The 19,007-nt window shown below is 40.8% G+C and overlaps 1 protein-coding gene across 2 annotated transcripts; it reads left to right on the top strand.

Moving 5' to 3' along the window:
• The first annotated feature begins 11,470 nt into the window (after positions 1-11,470).
• On the top strand, positions 11,471-18,148 carry LOC104391490 (cytochrome P450 2H1-like). Of its 2 annotated transcripts, XM_010000802.1 has the most exons (9): positions 11,471-11,650; positions 13,072-13,234; positions 13,408-13,557; positions 15,189-15,349; positions 15,764-15,940; positions 16,367-16,508; positions 16,797-16,984; positions 17,338-17,479; positions 17,967-18,148. In XM_010000802.1, the coding sequence occupies exons 1-9, from the start codon at positions 11,471-11,473 to the stop codon at positions 18,146-18,148; spliced, it is 1,485 nt and encodes a 494-aa protein (XP_009999104.1). The 2 variants fall into 2 exon arrangements, with proteins under 2 accessions (XP_009999104.1, XP_009999106.1); XM_010000804.1 differs by lacking the exon at positions 15,764-15,940.
• The last annotated feature ends 859 nt before the right edge of the window (positions 18,149-19,007 follow it).

Here is a 19,007-nt window from a genome sequence, read left to right as displayed (position 1 = left end):
TTTTCCAAGACTTTTTAAAGAATCTTAGAATCAGTAGCCATGTTTCTGTTAGCTTTCCCTCTCCTGGTCAAAATAATGCAATCACAGACTCACCCATTTTATTCACTGAAAAGAGTACCAGGAGCAATAGGCAAGTTACATTTGAAAAATCCTTCCTGTTTTTATTAGGTGACATGATTGACATACAAAAATATAGTTGTTAAAGTTTATAAATGGTTTTAAATCTGATAAAACAAATGTTAAATATTTTCACTACGACTGTGAATGTCCTAATCAGGATGAAAGGAGAAGCAGAACTTTTTCTTAACATAGTTGAGGGGGTTTTGTCACTTTCTTATTGAGTTCATGAGAAATTCATAGAAGGTGAAAGTTTTGTATCTACATAAACCTAGATGTTAGCTACATAAAACTAGCAAGGTTTGTTTTAGCCTCTACCAGCAGAACTTGATGTCATTCATACACATAGACAAACATTTTGCTTAACACAATGGCAACAAGTACAGACCTAGCAGCGCCTATGTTCAATCTGTTTCCTTGCTTGAGCTGCTTGATTTTGTCAATAGTTTCTTCTGATGGAGATGAAGGGGCTACTTTGTATAAAGATAAAAATTGTGGAGAAAGGTTATTTGTCAGCTTTTAAGGGGAATAATTAGATTTGGCCAATTAAGCATAATTGACATATTCCACCTTAGAAATAATTGAGTTTTGTCTGTTTTGCTCAGAAGTGGTTAGGTTCAAGTCCTTGGGCTTTGGTTAAGGTTGAGAAAGTCACTGAGATGATGGAAGCAAAAATGAGGTTTGGTAAACTTAAGAATCATAGTTTTGTTGATAACAATTTTGATTTATTTTTCCCATAATTTTTTCCTTGTACTAGCTTCATCAGCCTGCAGTGTGCTTTCTCAATAGATAAGAAAGCTTCTTGTGCTAATAAAAGAAAACTGAACAAGAACATCTAGCTTTTATTTCTTAACTCAATATCCAATGCTGTATGTCTTGAAAACCTTGAAAGAACAAGCCCAGTGTGCTGTGTAGAGAACCAAAGCACTTGAAATTTAAGAAATATAGTTCTTTCTGTCATTCATGTGTGCTACTTAAATATACATCCTTCCTATTTCATATAAAACACAGGCTTGGAAACACAACTTATTTTAGATCCTTTACAGTAGACTAATTCCCTTTTTCTCCCCCCAGCTAAAGAGTTTCAGCAAAAATGTGGCAGGCAAGACCACTTCCTGTTACTGAGGAAGTAGATCTAAGACTTGTGCATCTTCCTTTTACTGCAGCCCATGAGAAGGGATGACTGTAGGAGCTGAGGCATGCAGCTGTGTAGCAACAGTGGAATAGGACCAGGGGATCAGAGACCATAACGTGTAAGCCACCAAAAAAAAATAAATAATTAAAATGTAAAAGGCAAAATGTGCAGCAAACTCCAACTGTAAAACATCCTAAGTACTATGAGAAAGGAGCTGGGAAGTGTTATCCTAAAGGACTGTCACAAAGAGAGGAGACACCCCAGTGTTTTCTCCTCAAGCAGATTCGGGAAACTCTCTCCCTAAGGAGAGAAGGAGTCATTGAGATGGTGAGAGATTATCGGTGAGGGCACAGGGGAGGCATTCCCTTGATGAAGTCTCTGACTCTTTGGTTTCATTTGACAAAGTGAGGATTTAGCTCTGTAACCAGCCCAGCTGTCATCGCAGACCTCCCATGCTTTCCTCTTCTTGCAGAGTGAGTTTACCACTGTAAACTCCTTTTTGGGACATTCCCTTCCCCAAACACCAAACATGCTTTGCAAACAAAGTGTCATCCCACAAGAAGTAAACTACTCTTTTTTTTTTCTTCTTTTTCTTTTTCTTTTTTTTTTCCCAGTCAATCCTCATTTTACAGGTGAGGAAATTGAATAAGAGCAATGAAATTCAGCAGGTCAACTCTGATTTCAGGTGCCTTCTTTGTAGAATTATTATGAGAAAGTTGTTTACCTGCAGCCAACATGTTCAGGTTTGGCCACTCTAATTAGAATTATTTCTTCTGTTGCATGGAAAGGCAGGACATGGAATGGACTCCAGAAGACCTGTTTCTCTAAGTAGCAAGTTTTAATCAGCAAATTACCTTTTCCTGCCACAGTAGTAGCTACATGGCATCTAGGAAGTAATTGCATACACTGAGGTAATAGCACAAAGTGCTTAGTTTGCTTTATTTGCATTATAAACAGGAATAAATATTGCACAATTGGAAATGGCTGGTATGTTTAGAGGTTAACTGAGTCAAGGGATTTTAAAGCCAGAAGATGTGGGTATGATTGCTTAGACTGATCTCAGCATACCACAAGTCTGGGTTTCCATGAAATGTTTCCCCGTTCAATAGAGGGGGTGCTTGATCTGGGGAACTATCTTCTGTGCAAACATCCACTCGTGATTTGCTGAAACACACAGTTCACCCTGATGCTTGAGTCACTTGTCTCACTGATTAAATCCTCTTGCTGTTACAGGTACATTCTATGTTTTCTAGTTCTGCATGCATTCTGTTTTTACTTATTTCAACAGACACCTTCTTGTGGTAACTTTGTGTGACAGAAGATCCTCTTCTGACCAGTTCCCTACTACATCCTTCTCTTTCTTTCAGTAATCTGAATTAGTTTCCTGGAATCTTTTGCTGCAAGCCTTTCTTTAAACCTCTTCTCCATTGCCACAGCATCTTTATTAACTGTGTGTGGGCAGCATGAGGGAAATTGACAACCACCATGATTTGATGGCTGTTTCAGTAATTTCATAGGCTGCATTTTCTGCTGCCTGCAACTACACGTCTGCAATTTGCCCCTAGATTTAGGTGTCCAACATGTAAAATCCAAACAATAGATTTTTTGCTTGCAACCGGCAGCTCAAGAGATCCAGATTGGATCCAGATGTCGGTGGCCCAGCCTCACTATTTCCAGTTACTGGGGGACACTGCTGTGTATCTGTGGTTTATCAGCAAGCTCTTCATTGCACCCGCTTTGGCATTCAAATTCAGCTGCTGTTGCTCCCCAGGTCTATGACCTCAGCCAGATGGATAGGTGGTAGCAAGTTGGAACATTGCAGCTGACACAAGCAGTGGTCTCTGCAGAGGGCAACACGGAAGCAGAATGGCTGCATCAACAAAGGATCCTGCTGACAGACTATATGTCAACTATACAGAAAAACAGAAAAACAGGAAAATATTATGTATAGAGATTTGACTATAACCACTGAGAAAATTAGAGGCAAAACTCAGAAGAACAAGATGTCACGTCTGTGATCTGGCCACAAGACCTGAATTTCTTTCCCTTGCTGCTAGAGTTCCCTTCAAAGCAAAAGCTGGTGTTGTAGTTGTCCAGATAAATGGACAAAATAATGGATAAGATGCTGATTGTCTTGTAGCAGGAGAGCAGTGGCAAGACACAAGAGCTTTATTAGTTGAAGAATTAAATCCCAGCCTGAATATGGCTTTCTCTGGCAAACACTGGGTAGGTGAACTTCCCTAGGCAGTGAGATGGGGGTGCTGACAAAGGTGTTGCTGCTTCTGACAGATCTCTCCAGAGACTGAAGATGCCCAGTTTTCATCTTTGTGAGGTGAGTTCAAATACCATTTTTTGTAGTTGAAAGTATATGCAATAAATTGCCTTGGAAGGGCAGGGGGAAAGGTGGCTGGAGCAGTAATTTTGAGCTGCTTCTCACAGGCCTGTGCTATTGCTTGTAAAATCAGAAGCAACAGTGGTTTGAGTGTTTGTTCATTTGGTACATTAAAAATAAATAAATTTGTTTGGGGTTTTTTTTGTTTGTTTGCTGGGGGTTTTTGTTGTTTTGTTTACTTTGTTTTTCTGTGTTTGATTTTTTTAAGCAGATGTGAGCAGAGATTATTTGACACAAAAATTATTTTAATGAATTTTCTTTAGCCACAGAACAGGCTCAGCAAAGGCAGAGGTAAATGGAGCATATTTTGAAGCTCATGAAGGATATTCTGATGCTGACCAAAAGTTATCACTGAGGTACAGTGTCCCTGTATAATCTGACCCATTTTAGTGTCAATAGCAGGTTTAGGTGTTGTGGATTCCTGGACAGTGCCACTTTAGCAACTACCTGTCTCATGGTGAAAGCCTTTGCCTCAAGATACAGTAAAGAGAAGGTGGAAGATCTTGTTGTTGATTGTCTGTTGATACTGGAAACAGAAATGGGCAAGATTTCTGGGGATGTCCTAAACTGACATAGCTAATTTGAAATAATCGGTGGCTATATGGATTCATACCCACTCAGAGATGTCTTTAATTTTTGCCTTTACAGATATTGCTGACTATTTTGAGCCTTCCCTGTTCATTCCTGGGAATGGTGTGCTTCCCTCACCTGATTTCTGTTTATGGCTATTAATTGTGGGCAGATTGTTTACCAAAGCACTAGAGGGCAGCAATATTATATTTAAATAATTATTTCTACGGCCTTGGACAATACTGGTACCAGAAAGATGAGTTCTGGTTTCTTCTACTAGTCTTCTTTTTCAACAGAGCACTTGAACTGAACAAAGTTCAACCCCAATTCTGATTGCTGTGGAACGATCATAAATGAGCATCTAAAGGGTGTAGTTAATCTCACCTGTGATCCAACCCCTCAAGACTTGCCTCACTCACTCTATTAATTCTAGTGGGCATGAAGACAGTTACTGGGATGCAAATGCACTGCCTGTCGAGCCTCTTACTTTAATTTTTGAGATATCGGAAAAAGCCCATATTTCTTTGCTGGTCAGGAGTTGAGGGAAAAAATTGAAAGAGGTGAGAGAAGCCTATAAGGAAAGCAGATCACATTGCTCGTTCGATTTTTTATTATTTTTTTTTTTTGCCAAAAAGTGTACTTAACCCAGCACAGCCATAAGAAATTTATCAGATTAATACTTACCAGATTATCACACTGACAGAGCGAGGCTTTATATCCATGACACCAGTAGGTGGCAAATTTCCATATATGTAAATTAAAAAAACATTTTAAAAGCCCACAATGGCTTAGGCAAGTAGTTTAAAATCCTTTTAAAATGTATATACCATGGTTGTAATTAACCAGACAGGTGTATTTGTTTTTTATAAATACATGCTTTACCTCATCTAAGTTTGTTCATTACTTTAAATTGCTCTTTATGTCAGCCAAGATCTATTTCCCTTCATGGCAGAAGGTGAACCACCTCAGAAGTGCCTCCTCAACCTTTGTAAATCTCTTCCTTTCCAATGGCAGAGTACGACTGCGTCTAAGGAATTAAATGGGACCCCTTGTCCACTTGGTAGTGGACACCTACCACTATCTCTCCCTACTTCCTCCTCCTCTGCAGTCCATAGTCCCCTGTAGGCTCTTGAAAGTGGAGGCACTGCCATCCTGCTGAGAGACCTACTGCACACCAGATGCGTCCTCATCCTGCCTTTACGATGCCACACATTTTTTTTTTAAACTCTGACTTTCTGCTGCTCCCAGATAGTTCTTGCTTAGTGACCAGATTTTTGTGCTGAGTTTTTCTGCCAGCAGCAGTCCAATACCTCTGTCTCTGACACATCTTCAGGGCATGATAAGGGATCTGAACTGCTTTTCTGAGGTCATATTTTACCCACAGCTTTCTATTCTCTTGGCCCATGAGCCATTCAAAATTCAGGACCTGCACTTATTGATTGGACTGATTATTTAATTCCTTGTAGTCTTGTTTTCCCTAACACAGCAGTCTGCAGTCTGCAGAACATACTAAGATGACTCATGGAAAGCAAAACAAAGTACTCAACTTCCAATAGCTGCATAAGGCACAATATCATAAGTATTAATGCAATTAAGATATTGAGACTAGATCCTGAGGAAACTCGGTTCACATTTAGGAAAACAACTTTGCTAGGTAAAAAGAAGATGCTGATGCATCTTTAAAAAAAATAATAATAAATTCTTCATTAAAACTGAAGTATGTTTATGTAGGTCTTCACCTTCACTTGCTCTATAGGTTCTCTTAAGTACACCTGGATCAAATAACAAAGAATAGTCCTTCTTTAATAGCAGTCAATGTGCCTTAGGTTGAAAGGTACAATGTAAGAGGTCATGGTACATTGAAAGAGCTCATGAAAGTTCACTCTTCATTTTCAGTGAAAGCTATTTAGAAAGTCTGATGTTGGACTGAAGTCTGGATTAACTGAGTTCATTAAGAAACATTTAACCAACCCATGTGCACTGATAAATCAAATATTCTTCTTGCCAGGTCCTTGCAAAATATCAGCTAAGCTGTGTGACATGTCTGATTACTTATTTATACTTTGTTTTGCTTCCAGTAGCTGTATCATCTGAGCTATTGGCTACTAACAGAATGTGTTGTACTGTACTACATGTGGATCACTGCGTACCTTTGCTTTAGCACTATTGGGGGCTTTATTCAGTTCATAACTCAATCAGATAGTCAAATAGGAAGAAAGCAGTGGTACATATCCAGATTTTTTTTCTTTAAATTGACAATATTTCATTGAAATGTCACATATTTCCCACCTCTCAAGTGGGGAAAATAAATCATAGTTGATGTTCTCCTCTTTCACTGTTCCAAATGTATTTAAGCCAAAGGATAGTGGACATCTTTCATGTTTATGAGAGAGAATGTATTAGGCCTATAATTTCCCATGGAGGTGATATGAGCAGGAGAACATGATGGCTGGGAGGAGAGGGTGAGCCACCTTTAACACTTAAGGAAGGCAAGGATGAGAGCTGCAGCAGAAGAGGCTTTACCTGGGCCTTGTTCACCCAATGCTCCCATGCATTAAACTTGTAGTGCTGGGGGACTGGAAGATCTTCTTATGTTCTTTGGCTGTGGGTTGGAGTAAGAGAATGAAGACCCAAATCTGGACAGCGAGCATAGCAGAGGATAGTTGCTGTGGGCTCTGAACCATTATCAAACAATAAATGAAACTCAGATAGAAGGATTAGCTTAGGAAAAAAACTCAGTTCAGCATTATGTACACCCATAGTTTGATTTATTTGAGTGAATTCTGGCTGTAAGTTCATCTTTTCATCTGAAATTTAAGTTCATCTTTTATTTTGCCTTTCAAGCTATTGCTGCTTGTGTCCTGCCAGAAAAGCACTGGCTGTTCATCTGCTATCCAGGTACAGCTTGTGAGGTCATGAGAGTTCTTGTTCCTCCTGCGGTGCAGGTCACAAACGGTGTCAGTTCACCATTCAGTGCCAGAGCATTTCATAACTGGCTTCCACTGTGATGAGTAGAAAATACATCCCAAAAACTCCACGTCAGCCCTGCAAATTCTCCTTTTCCCTCTCTCACCATGCAGCAGGTGTAGGCAGCCCTCATACAGGGAGTGACCCAGTGTCTTTGGCCAAGGCAACCACTGGTCCTCCCTGTCTCACCTGTCCCCATCCTTGTACTCCACAGCCCCACTGCATGCTCACCAGTTTGGCTTTGATTCTACAGAGAAAGGCCTCTTCCAGGCAGTGCCATCCACCCTGCCCTGGGCTGTCTGCATTTGTCTTGAACTTGTAATATACTAAACACCCTTCCCCCACTTTCTTCCATTTTCTGACACAATCCTTCTTTCAAGTTTTCTACATTTCCTTGGTTAGCATTGGGAAATGCTTTGTTAGAATCAGGAGATGTGATTTACACTTTTACTGTGCTTCCTGTGTTTTGGCATGGTTAGGTCAAAAACCTCACTGATGGATACCAATACCTGTAAACTTGAAGTTAAAATGCTGCTGGTTTCCAGAATATTCTCCATTAGAAAAACTGGAGCCTCCCAACTGTAGTAGGATGTGAATCCATCTGTGTGAGCTTCTCTGGAAAACCAGGCTGATGAGAAGAATAGCCAGGAGTGTGTTCTCCCAGAGGCACTGGTGTTGTATATCCCTGAGGGCTTCCTGCATGATTTTGAGAAAATTGCTAAAGCCCGACTTTCTACACAATTAACAGGGCCATAGTGCCAGCACAGAGAAGAATCCTCTTCCACCACTATCCTCCTGCTAGAATGGTCCAGCACTGATGGTGGGATCACTTCTTAGGACTCTTCTGTTCCTCTAATTTTCTCCTTTATCTTCCCAAACTACTCTGCTACGTCTGTACTTCTGTCTCTGACAGGACTGAAAAGCAGAATGAAGGCCTAAATTATATAATTGGGATTAACATCAGTTACTTTTTTCTTCACATTTTTAATGCATGATTTCTTATATCTTATCATTATAGTTACTTGACGTCACCAAGTATAGCCAAAGGTTTTGTTACTTGATGATTGCTGACTTTTTCTTGAATTTTAAATTGTCACTTGAGGTATTTTTCTTTATGATGGGTACTGTTTTCAGAATATACAGCCTATCAGCAAGTTACATGTTGCCATTTTATTTTGTGACAATGATAAGCAACTTTTAAAGTTGGTGAATGCCACAAGATAAGGCCCCAGCCCATGTTTCAGCAGGTCTGTTTAGGGCCTGTTTGTACTTGCTTAGCCTTTGGAAAGGCAGGGTGGGAGCTCTGGCCTGACATCATGTCACAGGTGGGGACATCTGATAAAGTTGCCCCATTACTTTATTTCCCAGGTCATGGACCTTTCAGATTGCCTGCTGTACACCAGGGTAGTTCTGCAGCTGATTCAGGAAGAGCTCCACTGCCCATGGAGCCAGCTGGGAGCAGCATCTCAGGAACCCAACTAAGCTCAGTCATATTCTTTGCATATTGTCAGCTTTCACTTTACCATGTATAGCACTGGGACAGACTTTTCCCATTTCTTGACTTTTTTCTGCCTGGCTTGAGGAAGGATTTGTTCTTTCTTAAGGCTGACTATAGTCTAAAGATAAGCACCTTGGCTTTGTTCAAAGATGATGGGTTATAGCAGCAATTAGTGATTTTACTGGTGGTGGTGTCACCACACAGGTCAGAGAAAAGCTGTTTTCAGCCTTGACCTTTTGGAGACTAAGCAATTGCAGTATTGCACACGACTGATGAACTTCATTGGCCTCATCCTTTTCAGCTGAGTTATGTCTTGGGTCCCGGGAGTTCATACACAAATATTTAACCAAGGTTTTTGAGCTGGGTGGTCAAATGTCACTTCTGTGATCTGAAAACTAATTATGTGGTTTGTGTCTTATCTCTGGCACTACTTGTGTAGCATGTTACAAATATGGGTGTTACACAAACTGTTGGATGCTGAACCTTATACATGCTGATCAAAACAGATCCTTTGTCAGATTGCTGTCAGAAATAGGGCAGAGGCTGATATTGTGATTTTCTACAACTCACTAAGGAAAGTCCTATCTGAAGGTAGTTAGAGTTTAATAGCTTTTCTTTTTACAGGGGCTTGCAGTGAGAGGATAAGGGGTAACGGTTTTAAGCTGAAATAAGAGAGATTTAGGTTAGAGACCAGGTGTAAATTCTTCAGTGTAAGGGTGGTGAGACAGGTGGAGAACAGGCTGCCCAGAGGTGTTGTGGGGGCTCCATCCCTGGAGGTGTTCAAGGGCAGGTTGGATGGGGCTCTGAGCAGCCCGTTCTAGTGGAAGGGGTCCCTGCCCATGCAGGGGAGTTGGAATTCCATGATCTTTAAGGTCCCTTCCAACTCCAGACATTCTGTGATTCTGTGATTCAGTGTGCAGAGAAGAAGAGGGACTGGCAGAAGATACTGACACCCATTTAGTCCTCACCTGCTATTGACTGGTGCTGGGCAGAGACCCGAGTGTCTGAGGTGAAGAGCGAGAGAGTGATTAGAGTGCAGCCAGAGCCTACTGAGTGATGGGGAAGGGCTCTTCTATGGGGCAAGATCTACCCAGGCAGCATAGATATGGAGACTTCTCACCCCTCAATCTGTTTCAAATAGAGCAGTCCAGGGAGATTTTTGCTACAGATTAACTACATTTGACCATTTTCTTGCCAGCATTGTCCACTGCATTGTCTTTGAGCACCACTTTCATAGGTAGGAAATATCTGACCTTTTCATATTCAGAGATGAATATGAAAATAATATCCCTTGGCATTGATTCTCAGAGTGAGTTTAAGAGTAATTTAATGTGTCTTTTTTATTACAGAGTGACAAAACTAATTGTTTTTTACTTAAGTAATATTACTGGAATTCCCTTCCTTAAGCTGGAGTTATCAGCTTCCACTCTCTACACCCCTGTCCTCTTCCCTTGTTTATTTATTTCCTTACTGGGACTTCACTGGGTCAGAATTAACTTTGCTTTTTGACTATTACATGACTCACAAAAGTCAAGTTTAGTAACATTAATTAACCTTAATAACCAAACACTAATTCATCCTCTTGACATTTACGCAGCACCAGAAAATAATATAATTCCTTTTTGTTACCTCGTACCTACTGGTTTACTGGTTTACAGCACTACAGCACTTACAGCACTACTACCTAGGCTATGCTATTTAGTGTCTAGTTTAGGAAAGGTGTATCTGTTATTCAGACCCCTTCCCATACCTACTTAGTTTTAAGAAGACATCATCCTCCCAGCCCTGGCTAGCAGAAAGCCTGAGTGTCTGCTGAACATGCAGTGCCTTGCACATCCCCTTGTACAGTGATGTTTCCTCCGTGCTTCTCCATACAGACACTATGGATGATGTACAGACCAGATCTGGCAATGGAGTCCTGGGATCAGCTCTCCCGTCTCGGGTAACTGAATCACTGTTGTGCTCTACTGCTCTTTCAGGAAACAGACACAGTTTTCACCTGTTAGGGTTTTGGGTTGCTATGGGGAGGAGAAGTGGGAAGCATAACATTTAATTTAAGATTTGACTTCATATTAAATACTCAATATTAATTAAACCAATAATTCTATTAAGGCTGTTCAAGGTGCCTTTACCTTTCATAGATCTTCACACCTTCTGTGGCTCTTCAACTAGTTTCTAGAAACTGCATGAAATGAAGGACACTGCAGGATGCTACAGGAATCTGTGGTTTGAGGAGAACCTGTGACCATGCAAATGCTATAGACAGGATGATTTGTCTGGTTAAAACATCACATTATGACAAATTGAGTGTATTCCTCAAAATCTTCATGTGTAACCTGGATACAATTGCACAATTACATTCCAGAAATGGAGGTGAAATACCTGGGAAGAACTTGAAGTGATGACCTTTTTCAGCCACAATACCTCCCTCCATTGTGCTCAGATACTGGAGTGGCTGGCAGATACCAACCTATGCATGAGGACAAAAAGCAAAAGTTTAAGCATACGCATAGTAGGTAGGCTCTAAGTATTTCTGCATCTTGAGTTTGTTTGACAGCATGAGGATATGATTTCTTTAGTCCTACAGCAATGATTCCTCAAAAGAAAACAAAAAACTCAGTATGCAAAGAAGGAGTTCATCTCTAATTTGTCATTCTTATCTTGAGCAGATTAATAAGTAATCTCCTGCAATTTCATCCATGTGCTTTGTTAGCATAACATATAAATGAGTACGGCTTTACAGGGCAGCATCAGGCTTTTCTGACACTTAACTTCTCTTCCTCAGAGCAACATGGAGCTCCTGGGAATGACCACTATTTTCTTGCTGGTCTGCATCTTATGCCTTCTTCTCTTTTCCTCATGGAGAAGTGTATCACAAAAAGAGAAGCAACCGCCTGGTCCCATCAGTCTCCCCATTCTTGGAAACATTCTCCAGTTGAACCCGATGAACTTGGCTGAAAGCTTGAAGACGGTAAGAGACTGTCTCCTTTCCTCTGTTATCTCCACTGCATACAAAAATAACCAAAGTCCAGTCCAGAATGTCTCAGCTTTATTCATTACCTAAATTTGCATTGACCAAATGTCAAACAGAAACAAAAGGTTTCCCAGAAATATGTGCTTCTGAAGTGTATATATTGCAATAATCTATAGATTTAAATCAGTATATGGCAAGTCTAAGTCTATATATTTGCAGTAATCACACTAAGGATGACTCCTCTGCTGCCTTCATGGCAGTACTGCAATTTGCAGTGCATGTGCAATCAAGACACTGATGCTATTGCAATATTCACTATACTCCTCCTGCGCCCAACTCCTCGCCACTCTGGCAGCATGGCCTGGCTCTTTTTTTGGGAGGACCCTGCTCCATTTTGCTGCTTCTGCTCCCTAGCAGACAGGTAGGATCTCCTGTGAGTGGAAGTAGCAAGTGAAGCAGTTGAAGAAAAAAAGTTTGGAGATGATCTGTGCTGTCCATTCCAGCCCTGGCTGATGTAATGCATCTGTCAAACACCACCTGTATGTTGCAAGGCCTGAATGGAGATAGGTGGAGGGAGCTCAGCTGGAGTCCCTCATTCTGAGAGGATTGTGAGGGGAAGGTGGCAGATGGATAGAAAGAAGTGGTGTCACTGGATTCTTCAGCGCAAAATTGTGGTGATGGCTGGCATCACTGTGTGTATCATCAGACACACACATACCCACACTCCTTTTTGTCTTGTTGCTTTTGAACATAGAGATTCATAAGCACCCTCAGGCCTCCTTCTCTGTTTCAGAGCAACAGGTGATTCAGTTTCTCTCAAAAAAATACTGGGATGATATTTAGCTTACTTTTAAAAAGTAAGCATGAGAGGAAGTGTTCTGCATTGGACCAAGAAGCCAAAGAATCTTTCTTCAATTGTAGCTAAAAGCAGATGCGTAGGAGAGTACATGACTAGTGCAAGGATGAGGTGTTTCTCTGCTGATCCACAGTTTCCAGAGATCTGTGGCCCAGGAGATTTTTGAGACAACTGTGATATGTTTGTACTGAGAAACTGTTCAGACACTGGTTTCCATAAGTGTATAGAATTGTTTTTTGAGTCCCTGTAAGCTGTCATCCACTGAGCCCTGTAGAAAGACATTCCAGACTGTTTTGCCAGCCCTGTGAAAAACTATTTTCTTTTCTGGGATTCAGACTTGACACCTCACTGTTTCCATTCATGTACCTTATTTCTTGTACAATTACCTCTTCCCTTGGCTGCAATTCATAGCTGAAAGTTCTCTACACTGCTGCTAAACAACACCGTGTTTCAGTGATGCTGGGACAAAGGCTCCATCACCCTTCAGGCCCTTTTGCTAGGAAATTCTTTTCACATGATTAACATTGAAAGATGTTGTTCTTCACATTCCTTTTTCCTGCAGCTCAGCAAGAAGTATGGTCCTATCTTCACAATACATTTCGGTCCAAGAAAGGCTGTGGTGCTTTATGGCTCTGATGTGGTGAAAGAAGCTCTCATTGATCAGGCAGATGACTTCAGTGGAAGAAGCATTTTACCATTGTTTGAGAAACTCTTCCAAGGGGCAGGTATGTCCCTAGCAATGTTAACTTACAAAGCTGATGCTTTCAGGGCTTCAGGAACACAACTGGAGGGCAGTGGAGGAGGGAATGGTGATTTTTATTTACTATTTTCATCATTCATACAAATTAGCAATAAAACACTAGAACAAAACACTAGCTGTTTTTCCTTCCTGTGTCAGGCATTGTGACCAGCAATGGGGAGACCTGGAAGCAGCTGCGACGATTTGCACTCACCACCCTGCGTGATTTTGGGATGGGGAAGAAGAGCATAGAGGAGCGAATCCAGGAGGAAGCTCGTTTTCTGGTGGATAGGATCAGAAAAACACACGGTAGGACATGGACTTTCTGCTTGCTGAGACACTCTGTGTATCTGCAATGATCAGAAACACACACAGTAGGACATGGACTGTGCTTGCTGAGACACCCTGTTTATCTGCAATGAGGGAATTAGGGCTGCTTCACCAAATCTAAGACCCAAGAAGTAGGCATGTGGCTGCTTCAACAGGCAAAATTATCACAGCTGGGAGTGGGACAGTCATGTGACAGTATGGAGGGATAAATGTGGGAGACTGGTGTTGGAAAGCATCCTTTAATCTGGTTGAGTCCAGTCCATCTGAACATTAGACAATACCTCCCAGTATGGCAGTGTGCAACAGGAACAAGGACTGCTGTTAAGGGCAAGGCATAAGGCTTCAACCTTGCAACCCTTGGTTTCAGCTATGCAATGACAAAATGCATTTTCTGGTAGCACATAAGACAATGTTGCTTCTAAGCAGCTCCCCTGAGTGTAGCACAGTACCAGCCTGGACCATGGGCTTCCTTTCCACAGCCAGCCTTCAGTGTGTGCTTGTTCTGCAAGGTGGAAAAAGCAGAGTGATGTAAAAGGATTCTGAAGTATCGATCACTGTAGCTCACCCATGAGATACTAGAAAATTCAGTTTGGTTTCACAGATAAACAAACATTGCTACAAAACAGAAAACACTCTCAGCTGCATTGCTCTAATCCTTTCACTAGCACAGGAATGCTGTTTTTCCTATGCCCTGCTCCAAGCCTCACCTTGTTACAGCATCTTTTACTGTGTAGTAAAAGGCTTTGCAAACAAGATATATGCAACTGCAAAATATAAAGCTGTTATTTACTTTTAATGCAAATATTTACTCTTAATGCAAAATAAATAGCTAAGGCTAGTTATCTACTAGGCTTAGCATTAATACACTCACTACCTCCAATGAGACATCTGCTGAGTCCTCAACAGCCAGGGAGTCAGCAGTCAGGCAGAGAAGGGTTGGTGCTATTGCTGCTTGGAACAGGCAGATCCTCAGTGCTGCCAAGTTGCCTTTTTCTGACTCCTTGGTTTTTATTTAGGATTTTATACCTTTTCATGTTGTTGTTTCTGCTTTTGAAACCTTGAGATGCACCCCATCACTGTCTGAAATCATACCTTTCCTTTCTTTCTTGGTTCTAATCTTGCTTTTTTTCTCACACCATAGTTCTCTTCTCAGAAGCTTATGCAGCTGTGCTATTAAAACTAGACTTTGATCCCAGACACGGAAACGCCTAGGTGTGGGTTATACAGCTGAGGTTACACACTAAAACAGGTTCATAAGCAGGGTGCAGTAACTTAAAGACATAGCTCAGGCAAAGCCTTTATGGTTTCATTGTGTTTTGGTGGGACTCTTTAGGCCATTTCTGGCAGACAGGCATGTGTCAGCTGAAGCCCTTCAGACCAGTTTTCTGCTGAGAACAGGAAAAAAGAGATACTCAAGGCATTCAAAGAGGGAAATTAGTTCACTTCAAGTAGAAAAGAAAGAATAAATTGAATAAGCCCTTCACAATTCTCTCAAAGGACTGCAAAACTCTGGGTCTCAAGTGAATGCAAAACATCTCTGTAGTGTCAGAGGAGGGAATGATGACTCAAAGACTGAAAGCAGGATATGATGGGGTGTTTTTTTGTTGCAGGGCGACCCTTCGACCCTGTCAAATTCCTTACCCATGCTGTTTCCAACATCATCTGCTCAGTCATCTTTGGGGATCGGTTTGACTATGAAGACAAGAAATTTCTAACTCTGATTGAGTTGCTAGATGAAAACAACAAGCTCCAGGGCTCTATACAAACACAGGTGTGTACATTTTAATTTAATTAATAATTGTGTTAATGATGATAATATTTTATTACTGAATATTTGTTTACTTTACTATTTTTAATTGGGGTGAAATTTCCTAAATTTTGAGACATTTTTTGAAAGCCAAAAAGACAGTTAAATAACCAATATTTTTTTATTTTTTTTTTACCTTATGGCATTGCCATTTTATGTCCAACTAAGGATAGAATTGCAAAATTTGCACAAGTGAAGTGTATCCTAGAATACAGAAAAACCATGAAGTAGTAAAAAGCACTAAAGCCTAGTTGAATTAAAAAACCCCTACTGTTGCAAAACAGTATAATTGCCTCATTTGCATAGTTACAGTTAGGAGAACATTTTATTATAGCCACATGAATCACAATGTGCTTTTCCATACTTTTATTTTTACAGCTATACAATTTCTTCCCAACTCTCATGGAGATTTTACCTGGCCCTCATAAAAAACTGATGAAAAATGTTGAACAAGTTGATAAATTCACTTTAGAAATCATAGCAGAGCACCAGGAAACTCGGGATCCCAGTTGTCCTCGAGATTTTATTGATGCTTTTCTTAACAAAATTGACCAGGTAAGTTAAGAGCAAGAGATTTATTCAATTATAGGAAAACCATAGTTTGAATCCCAGCTTCTTTTCAGTTGTGACAGGGCATCGGGATTTTGCAAATACAGAGGCGAATTTGCCATTGTTGGCACATGAGCTTCATTTGATCCTCTCCATTTTCTTATTAAGGATTTTTAAACACAGAATTAACAGCAACCAAAGTTAGGAAAGCTGAAGACCAATCTGGTTGATGTAATTCAATGTTCCTCCCATACTAAAAAAGGTTCATAATATTATTCAGTAAAAGTACTATAAATGCTGGTGTTCTGGGCAGTGAGTGTCCTTTGTTTGAAAGGACATTAGAAGTGTCTAAAAAATACACTATGGGTATAGGGCTTTTAAACAGGCTGCTTAGTTTTGTCATTCAAAACATTCTGCCAACTCTTCCTCTAGGAGAAAGGGAATGCTCACTCAAACTTCACCGTTGGCTCTTTGAGCAGAACCACGCTCGACTTGTTCCTTGCAGGAACAGGGACAACCAGCACCACACTGAGATATGGAATTGTGATCCTCCAGAAATACCCAGAGATAGTAGGTAATAAAAAAAGAAATAAATAATAAAAAACTTTTTAATAGGGCATAGGATCGGTCAGGACAATTCCTGTCACTACAGCACATGGCAATTGTTCCCTGACGAAGGAAACATGTATTTGCAGTGTGGAGATGTCTACCAGTCTTAGTTCTATTCACAGAAAAGATGTATTGGTACTATGTTCATATAATCCTGGTGCACTAAAAGCAAGTTTTGCTGTATGTATGGGGAGGGATTTAGGCAAACAAATAGAGGACTTGTCCATTCAACACCTAACTTATTTCCTAACAGAGAAAGTTCAAGAGGAGATTGACCATGTGATTGGCCGAGACCGAAGCCCCTGCATGGCAGATCGGAGCCAGATGCCCTACACAGATGCTGTGATCCATGAAATCCAGAGATTCATTGATTTCCTTCCATTTAATGTCCCACATGCTGTCATCAGGGACACTAAGTTCAGAGATTATTTTATCCCCAAGGTCTGTTCCACTGTGGCTGAGAAAGGTTTATTAATTGTATTTAGTTTTGTTTTCAAACACACTGAAATGTGATCTAGAATTGGAATAATTTCATTTGGAAAGGGATTCTGGAAGTTATTGAGTCAAACTCCTTGTACTTGGAAAAAAGAAAATATTTTTCATCATTTATGTGAAGAAGGAAGATGGAGCTTTCTAATTATTTTTTTTTTCATGGAAATGTAAGCAATCAAAGTTCTAAAGTATTTGGAAGCAATTTTTATACTCAAAACAGATTCACCCTCATATAAATTGGTTAAACTTTGACTACTCTTCAGCATACCTCCGGTTTAACTTTCTTCTCTTTGTTAATTCAGGGTACCACGATATTCCCTATGCTGACTTCCGTCCTACATGATAGCAAGGAATTTCCAAATCCAGAAAAATTTGATCCAGGACATTTCCTGAATGCAAATGGTACCTTTAAAAAGAGTGACTGCTTCATGCCATTTTCTGCAGGTAAGAGCTCCTTCTGTTTCAGATCCTAGACTATGCTCCCCTAGAACCTCTATGAAGATTTTAGTGGCTCTGTCACTGTGGTCTGTACAGTGATGCCTGGTGATCTGCTAGTATCACTTCTGGGCAGCTCTAAACCCTGTACTAGCATTTCAGTTTACATCCATTTTTAGCAAACACAAAAGCTCCTCCAATGCATTCTACAAGAGGAGTAATTTGAAGTGGGACTCAGCCATGCAACCTCTCTCTCCAAAATTACCATCAAACAGCAGCAGAACATGAGAAACTGAAGCCTTCAAAATGTCATTGCCCACTGAGCATTCATATCTTGTTCTAGACACCCCCTAGTTACATTCATTGATGTCCCCAAAATGCTGCAATGCTGCTTGTCCATGTTGAGATGTCTGAACTTTCAAGGAACACTGGTTAAAATAAGTTATCAACAAAACACTCCACTGTCACCTCACTTTTTATTATGTTTTGCTTGCAGGAAAACGCATCTGTGCAGGAGAAGGTCTGGCTCGGATGGAGATATTCATATTTTTAACATCCATCCTGCAGAACTTTACTTTGAAATCTGTTGTGGATCCCAAGAACGTTGACATTTCCCCATTAGTCAGCACTCTGGCAAATTTGCCTCGATCTTATGAGGTCTCTTTTCTTCCACGTTAGCCAAGTGAAGACAGTTGCCAGCTACTAAGCTCATGAAAGCTCTAGTTCAATGACAGTCACTTCCTGGTCTGTTGGGACTGAAACACTGTTCATTTGCTATTTATAGAGATCATATGCACTTATAGAGAGAAACATGCTTACAAAAGAAAATGGTGTGGTGCTTTTACAATCACCACAGCTGGCTCTGAACAGAGTAGGCAATTGTACAGGGAAGGAGACAGCTCTCTGTTCAAAATTATACAGGCTCTCCTCTGCAGACTCCCCTCTCCTCTACCTCACCCAGCTCAGGTTCCTATCTGGCTCCTGACACCCTGACATATCAGAGTGTGTGGACTAGTGCTCTGAGAGCCCTGCTGCTGCTGCTACTTAATCCTCTCAGCACAAGATGCTTGTAGTCCTGGGTTCCCACAGACTCTGCTTGAGGTATCTCTCTCCTCTGTATTTTCAGTTTGTTTGTGGTCTATTTGTAAAGATAAACATAAAACAATTATTTCTTTCTGTTAGAAGAGTATAATCTACTGTATTCTTGCCCCAGTACATATTATCCCCTGTGGTGGAGATGGATCAACAACTGGGCAGATGGGTCCTCGCATTCAGGATGTACACTGCTTGTCTCGAACAATCCAAGAGATCAGCTTGGACTTTGGCACTCAGCATATCTGTTGTCTGTCTTGTGGCATCTGAGAGTTGAACGACATCTGCTGATGAACTAAAGAGATGTCTCAGCAACCCACCCAACCCCCTCCTGCAAGGAGTACCTGAGAACTGGTGAGTTTAGTGTGGGACATGCTGAGACTGGAGACAAAGGAGTTCTACAGCTGGCACTGGGAGCAGGATATCCAGTGATAACCAGGCCTTG

This window comes from Chaetura pelagica, unplaced genomic scaffold, assembly GCF_000747805.2.
Source record: "Chaetura pelagica isolate M959 unplaced genomic scaffold, ChaPel_1.0 scaffold166, whole genome shotgun sequence".
In the NCBI taxonomy this organism is placed as follows: Eukaryota; Metazoa; Chordata; class Aves; order Apodiformes; family Apodidae; genus Chaetura; species Chaetura pelagica.
This window is presented reverse-complemented; position numbering and strand designations above follow the sequence as displayed.

Coding starts and splice junctions, on each gene's coding strand:
- LOC104391490 (XM_010000802.1), top strand. CDS start 11,471: ATGGAGCTCCTGGGAATGACCACTATTTTCTTGCTGGTCTGCATCTTA. Junction 11,651..13,071: donor TGGCTGAAAGCTTGAAGACG/GTAAGAGACTGT, acceptor TTTTTCCTGCAG/CTCAGCAAGAAGTATGGTCC. Junction 16,985..17,337: donor GAGATTATTTTATCCCCAAG/GTCTGTTCCACT, acceptor TTGTTAATTCAG/GGTACCACGATATTCCCTAT.